The sequence below is a fragment of the Phaethon lepturus genome, unplaced genomic scaffold (genome assembly GCF_000687285.1).
Source record: "Phaethon lepturus isolate BGI_N335 unplaced genomic scaffold, ASM68728v1 scaffold21950, whole genome shotgun sequence".
Classification (NCBI taxonomy): Eukaryota; Metazoa; Chordata; class Aves; order Phaethontiformes; family Phaethontidae; genus Phaethon; species Phaethon lepturus.
This window is the reverse complement of record NW_010512863.1, coordinates 1,508-9,125: the sequence shown is the minus strand read 5'-3', so window position 1 is coordinate 9,125 and position 7,618 is coordinate 1,508. Positions and strand designations below refer to the sequence as shown.

Below are 7,618 nucleotides of genomic sequence, written 5' to 3'. Positions count from 1 at the left end.
CCCTGGGCGCTGCAGAGCCATGGCAGGAGCTTTGTGGTGTGCGGGTCTTTCTGCGCCCCTTCAGCAGAGATGTCCTCTGTATGGGTCCCCACCTTCATCCAGAGGTGTTTTTTGGTCTTCAGGAAAGGTAAAATCCTGTGGAGGTAGAAAAGTGCTAGCACCTGGAGATGCTGAAGGTGAAGGTGCAGCCAGACTGCATTTTAGCCTGAGCTAGGGTTAATCCCACTCAGCATGCAGTTTCAGAGGCTCTAATGAGACTTTGCAGTACTTAACTGAGCTAAAACCTGATGATGCTGCTAAATGGATGGTGTCTCCAGACCCTCCTTGATGTGCCCAGAAGCCTGAGGAGATACTGGTAGAAGAGATTTGTCTGTCTTGGGGCCTCAGCCTGTGTGGGATCTCCTGAGGCGATGGGTCACCTTGGCTCTGTGCTGCAGGGCCAACCAGCTGCCTGTGTCTTGGCTTTCAAAACTGTCGGGGTTTAGCCCCAGCTGGCAACTAAGCACTACGCAGCTGCTTGCTCACCCCCTCTGCCACGGTGTGATGGGGGAGAGACTTGGAAAAATATCACTCACGGGTTGAGATAAAAACACTTCAGTAGGACAGCAAAGAAAGAGAATAATATTACTGATAAAGGAATATGTAAAAACAAGTGATCCACAATGCAGTGATTGCTCACTACATGGATAGGCCATCCTCGAGTAGTGATTCCTGCCCCCCGGCCAACTCCAGTTTATGTACTGAGCGTGATGTTATCTGATAGGGAATATCCCTCTGGCCAGCCTGGGTCAGTGTCCTGGCTGTGCCCCCTCCCAGCTTCTTGTGCACCTCTGCGCTGGCAGCGCATGGGGAGCTGAAAATTCCATGACTGAGTATAAGCAACTACTTAGCAACAGCTGAGAACATCAGTGTGTTATCAGCATTATTCTCATACTAAATCCAAAACACAGCACTATATCAGCTATTGGGAAGAAAATTATTCCAGCCAAAATCAGGACAAAAGCCCTTGCAGGCATCCATAGAAGACCTGTTGGTGTCCTTGTGTTCTACCAAAGTTGTTGGACTTAGTCATGTGGAGCAATCTAGGAGCAGGGTAGGGGTAGTCCTTTAGATGTGTAGTGTTGGGAGGCTCCTCAGGTTTCCTGAGGACATGAGGGGTTCAGCATTTGCTCCTCCACGTGCTCCCTGGTGCTGGGCCTTGCGGTTGCTTCATGGGGTTGGAATGCTTCCAGCTGGGAGGCTGGAAACTCTTTGCCCAGACAAACACCAACATCATCTCCCTCCTCAGATGTGGACCAACAGTATCAACCAGGCCAATAAGATGGCCCTGCTCGCCTGGACAAAAGAAACTGGCATCGAGCTGGTGCAGATCAATGGGCAGAGGCGATACGGTGGCCCCCCACCAGGTATGTGAGAAGGGTGGCTCAGCGCTGTGGTGCCCTGCGAGCATGGCACGCAGGGTGCCCGGTGGGCACGGAGGCGAGGTGGGTCTCAGCCATGTGCATCGTGTCGCTGTCTGCCTGCAGGCTGGGTGGGCGACCCTCCGCCGGCTGGCACAGAGGTGTTCATCGGGAAGCTGCCACAGGTCTTCCAGAGCGTGGGCAAGCTCTATGAGTTTCGCCTCATGATGACCTTCAGCGGGCTCAACCGGGGCTTTGCCTATGCCAAGTACAGCAACCGGTGCAGTGCCAAGGAAGCCATTGCTGCCTTCAACAACTTCGAGGTGCGGGAGGGCTGCGCCATTGTGGTGTGCAAGAGCACGGAGAAGTGCGAGCTGAGCGTGGACGGCCTGGCTACCTCAGTGAGCCGGCGGGAGCTGGAGGCTGTGCTGCGGCGAGTGACGGAGGGCGTCCTCAGTGTCACCCTGTATGCCAGCCCCTGCCAGAAATGGGCCCAGCTCGCTGTGCTGAAATACAGCTCGCACCAAGCTGCTGCCATGGCCAAGAAAACCCTGATGGAAGGTAAGTGGGAGGCCTGGGCGCTGTGGGATGCTGCTTGGGCTAGTCTTCCCGGTGTCTCTAAGCAAGGACTGATCCCATCTCCAGGCTCAGCTGCAGCATCACTTCAGCTGTGAGACATCCTTTGTTCTCTCCCTGTGTCCCCCAGGAGGCCAGCTCTCCTCAGTAGGGCTGATCCCTGGCAGATTTCATGCAGACCTAGTGGTGGTGGGGTAAAGGGGCTGCTGGAGGTCTTCAGTCAGATGTCTGCTCAGAGCGGGAGCATCACCAGTAGCAGTCCAGGGCATCCAGAGGTTTGGCCAAGTTATTAAACCCTCCTGACGGAGATGCCCTGCCCCTCTGCCCCATCGCATGATTGCACTGCTTCTGATGGGACACTGTTTCCCGACATCCAGCTGGAACCTCCGAAGTCCTGATTTGTACCTGTTTCTACCCCAGCTGAGAAGCATCTGGCTTTGATGTCTTTGCACCTGTCCCTAAAGGCAGGCTGCCCCTAAAATCCCCTGAGCTTTGCAGCCCCAAGCCCAGCTTGGTAGCAAAAGGAGATGGAGAAGCATCTGCCCTGCGGCTGTACGGAGGCAGGGGAGAGGCTCCTGTGCAGTTCGTACACTGTGGGTCAGCGCCAGACCACCCATGGGGCTCACTGCGCCAGATGCTGGGGGACGGGACAGGGTGGGATGGGGTGATACTGGAGGGCTGGTGCGTGAGCATCTCCTGCCAGCTGCTGCCGGTCTCTCCTAGGGAACGTGAGGCTCGGTGGGCTGGAGATGAGGGTGGACTGGCTGAACCCCGATCTGAAGCAGAAACTGCAGTTGGGTGAGGAGAAGCCATCTTCCAGGCGGGTGCAAGGGGGCAAGTGCCTGGGGGTCCCCAAGCAGGCACCCCTGTCTCCAGTGCTGCGCAACGCACTGGACCACCTGAACGCCCTGTGCCGGAGGCAGTACCTGGGGACCCCTGTGTTCCTCACCAAGTGCATCCAGGCAAACCCCAACGGGTGGCTGCGGTTCTGGTGCCGGGTGGTGATCCCAGGGTGCCCTGTGCCCTTCAGTGGGTTCACGTGGGTCCGGCAGGACGGGCCGGGCAGGAGCGGGCATGAAGAGGCGAAGGTTGCAGTGGCGCTGCAGGTTCTCCGGATGCTCGGTGAGTCCTCGCGTGATGTCGGTGCCAACCCTCTGCCTTTCTCAAAGTCTTGGAGATCGTCTCCTGGGAGTGTGGAGCTGTTGGCACTTCTAGTGTGTGGGGGGACCCAGCCTGGCAGACAGGGCTGAAACGCTGTCACCCCCCTTCCCCAGGTGTGACTCTGGTGGCTCAGCTCCGGGTGGGATTCCTGGTTGGAAGCAGAGGACGTAAGGGGATGGGGTTTTGGGGTGCCGCTCCCCGCTGCACCGCACAGAGCCTGATGCTTTCCTCTCCGCTGCAGGATGCCCACTGACAAGTTGAACCTGAGCCACCAGCCTTGGTGCCACTGGCTGCAGGAGCGGCGTGCAAGCCCTGCTGGGGACCTGGTCCTGTTCCAGCTTTGCTTTGAGTTTGTCTGGGTTTGTTTTGAGAGCCAGCTCTGGAGGATGGGGCTGCTGGCCTGGTCCGGGACAGCTGCCCTGTCCCCGGCTGGCCCTGGGGGACGGTTCTGTTTTTTGGGGCAGTAGGTTTACCTGCCCAGTTTGGCTTCTTTTAAGTTTGTTTGTGTGGCTCTGCTGCGGTGGAGGGGCCCGATGCAGGTCTTGGGAGAAGAAGCAGCTGCCAGCGTCAGCTGGGGAGGTGGAGGAGACACTTGGGGGCTGTCTGGGCTCACGGGGGGATTCTGCATGGCCTCGGCTAGCATGCCTGGTTCCTGAGGAACAGCCTTCGATGAGGACAGGGCTGTACATGGGGACTGTCCTGGTGAGTGGGGGATGTCCTATGTGCTGGTGGAGCTGCTTTTTAACTGGGGGCGTGTCTGTGGGCTCTGGGAGGCGCAGGGCTGTGTGCACTATGGGGAAGCAGCCATGGGGTTACCGGCTGTCTATGAATGATTCCTCGGCACCAGAAGGTCCATCCGCATGCTGTTCACTTGGTATTAAAGTAGCCTGGAAAGCACTGGCTGCGTCATGTTGTCCTTTGCTCCCACATCCTCAGCTCCCTGCTTGACCAGCGCCATCTCCGTGCTCTCCCCCCACACCAGGAAACCTGCCTTCTCCAGCAGCAGGAGAAGGGAGGGGTGGGACGTGGATCCATCCTGTAGCCTCCAGGCTCGGGACCCACAGCCTGCTGAGCCTCTGAAGGCAGCGTTTGCTCCTGTGGGAAGCAATAGCCCCTGGCATCCAGAGCTTTGTGTCCCCAGCTTCTCACTGAGGTCTCTCTGAGTGCCCCAGGCTCCTCTGAGCACCTCTTGATGAGCCCTTGAGTGCCTTTGGGTGCACCTCTGGGACATTGTGGTGCCTTTCTGCTCTTCTCTAGGGTTTCCAAGTGCCTTTCAGCATGCCCAGTGGTCTATGACTGGTTTCTGATGTCCACCATGGGCTTCCAAGTACATTTCGGGGCACACCTGGCTGCCTCCGAGTACATAGTTCTGCTATTCCCTTCTGTGCAAAGGACCCAGGTGCCTTGCTGTCAGCCCCTGGTGGCCTCCAGAGGCGTTGCTGAGCTCACCAGGGTCCACAGTGCATTTTGGTGCACCTAAGGGGATTTCATATGTCCCTCTGGTGGCCAGGCACCTCCATGAGCCTTGCCGTGCAACACCAGGGGACTCCAAAGTGCCTTCATGTGTCCTCCAAGGGCCGTTCCGTGCGCAACCCTGGTCAACCTTTTGAAGTGCCCCAAAGGTCTTCCAGAGCATTAGGATGTGGTTCATGGGGCTCTGAGTCTATCTATCTGGAGCACCTTGAATGGCCCTGTGTGCCTATCTCTGCTTCCCAGAGCTCTGCCAGTACCTTCTGACATCATGCATCTGGATCCTCCAGCTCCTTTTGGCAGCACGCAAGTGACATCTTTGCTCCTTTTGAACATGCTCGAGGAGAATCCTCCAAGAGCCTTTTGGTGCACGCTCAGGTGCTTCCAAGTGCCTTTTTGTACTGCCCGGAGGTCTGCGCGTCCCTCCTGAAATGCACCAGGACCCTCACCGTCTCTGTGCATCCACAAGAGTGTCCCAAGGGAATTCTTGTGTCTTCAAAGTGTCTCTTGTTGGACTGCAGGAGCTCCAAGGTGCCTTTTCTTGTGACCACCCTCCTCTGGGACTTCCATGGGCCATTCTGTGGCCCCCCCCAAAGGTCTACTAGTGCCTTTTGAGGCACCCCAAGGGTCTTGAGGGCTATGCTGGCCCTGGGGATGTGTCCCAGCCTTGGTGTGGCTCAGGACCACATGGGAGATCATGGTTGCCCTGGAGCAGGGCTGGAAGAAGGGTCACCTCAGCTCACAAAGCAGCCATACCTTTTTGTTAGGATAGTCTGGAATGAGACACGAGCCCATGACCCCACCCCTCTGAGAAGCCCACCCATCTGCATCCACCAGTCAGCAGCACCCACTGCATACAGATAAACCAGATCTTCATGGCTGTCTTAAGATGTACCTACAGAAACACAATAGCTTCATCCTCTTCATGGGAGGAAGACATAGACATACAGCTGAATGATGGTGGTGGTGGTGGTAAAGGGGTGGCACTGCCTGATCCTCTTGCTGATGGTTTCCACCTGAAGCACAAGCCATCAAGACCCTGGGGGCACCAGCATGGCCCAACAGATTCACTCATAGTCCAGCTCCTGGAAAAACACCGGAGGGGAGCTACCAAGGGTGGGAACTGGGGTTGAGAGCAGCCCTCTGACCACAGTGCCAAGGGGCTCTGCCGAGGGGAAATCCTGGTGACAGCTGGGGTGGAGGTAGTTGTGAGGTAGAGACTCCACAGGGCAGATCAGAGCCAAAGGTTGAGGAACGGGGGAGGGGAATGAGCAGAGCTGACATCCAAGAGGACTAGTCCCTAGCCTACCATAGACAAGGCTGGAGCATCTTACCTTGAAAACGTTGATGTGCAGATGACAATGGCATGAGTGTTGACACAGGTGTCCTAGAGGTCTGAAGCAATGAAGACCAGGCTGAGCAAGATCTCAGGAGGAGACCATCCAGGAGATCTTCAATGCCAACACCAAGTCCAACCTGTCCTTCTGTGTGCAGCATGGGTGGGCAAGGGAGAGCAGACAAGGTGGAAACCAGCACAGCCACAGTAGGATGATGCTCCCAGGGACACAACTGCCAGGCCTGGGATGGCACTGGGGACCTGCTCTGAGCTTCAACGCTGGGGACCACCAGTGGCTTGTGGTCCTGGCCACCACAGGTGTGCACTGGCCCTCAGCTGAGTTGGTGGAGTGGGACAGGTCCTGCATAATCTGTTCATTCTTCACCCTGAGGCCATAGATGGCTATCCGGTATTTGCTGATGGGAATGCTGGATGACTCCCTGGGCCAAGAGGGAAAGCTGAGCTCTGCTGTGTCCTGGCATCCAAGTCCTCCTCCCACTGTTACTCTAAGGTGGAACTGCAGAGATCAGGCTGCTCATCGTGACTGAAGAATGACTGCAGGCAGGGGAAAGGCTCAGCTCAACTGTTCCTCCTCCCCCCTCGCCAAGTCAGTACCTTGTGTTTGGAAGATGAAATCCAACAGCATGAGCTTCTTGCCCATGATGGTGTTGAAGAGGCAGGAGGCAACGAACTGGTGGCACTGGCACTCAAGGACCTGGCAGGAGGTACAGCAGCAGGTCAGGCCAGGAGCTGAGCTGCCAGTACTGAGCCACCTCCAGTAGCTTCAGAGCCTCAGACTCTGTCTGAGGCTTGAGGGAGCAAGTTGAGGACATCTTTCTGGAGACAGCTGCCCCTGCTCTGGCAGAGCACTGCAGCCAGGCAGTGCAAGCTGGGGACACCACAAGTTCCCTTACAGACAGTGACACCACAAGCCTCCCCCTCCACCCCCAGCATCCAGAGGCAGCTGGCAAGCTGGAACCAGACAGAACAAGCGCAGGGGCCACCAGGGATGATAGGGGACAAACCAGTTGCCAGGTGGATCTGTCACAGAATCATAGAAACTTTGGGTTGGAAGGAACCTTTCAAGGCCATCTAGTCCAACCCCCCTGCAGTGAGCAGGGACATCTTCAACTCTATCAGATTGCTCAGAGCCCCGTCGAGCCTGACCTGGGATGTCTCCAGGGATGGGGCATTTACCACCTCTCTGGGCAACCTGGGCCAGGGGTTCACCACTTGCATTGTGAAAATTTCTTCCTTAGATCTCATCTAAATCTGCCCGCTTTTAGTTTAAAACTGTTACCCCTTGTCCTGTTGCTACAGGCCCTACTAAAAAGCCTCTCCCCATCTTTCACCTCAGCCCTTTCAGCCCTGGCAGCTGCAGGAAGGTCTGCCCGGAGCCTTCTCTGCTCCAGGCTGAGCCCCCGGAGCTTTCCCAGCCTGTCCTCCCAGCAGAGCGGTTCCAGCTTTTCACCCACCAGTCCCCCCAAGTCCTTCTCCATGGGGCTGCTCTCCATCCCTTCATCCCCCAGCCTGCGCTGATACTGGAGGTTGTCCTGACCCAAGTGCAGGACCCTGCCCTTGGCCTTGTTGAACCTCATGAGGTTCACATGGGCCCATGCCTTGAGCTTGCCCTGGTCACTCTGGATGGCATCCCGTCCCTCAGGTGTGTCAACCG

The 7,618-nt window shown here is 56.9% G+C and overlaps 1 protein-coding gene across 1 annotated transcript; it reads left to right on the top strand.

Moving 5' to 3' along the window:
* Positions 1-1,288: 1,288 nt before the first annotated feature.
* On the top strand, positions 1,289-3,115 carry DND1 (DND microRNA-mediated repression inhibitor 1; the record flags this gene model as incomplete). Its single annotated transcript, XM_010288613.1, has 3 exons — positions 1,289-1,406; positions 1,527-1,961; positions 2,700-3,115. Coding segments are annotated over exons 1-3 (969 nt in total), but the record flags the coding sequence as incomplete, so codon positions are not given.
* Between the last annotated feature and the right edge of the window lie 4,503 nt (positions 3,116-7,618).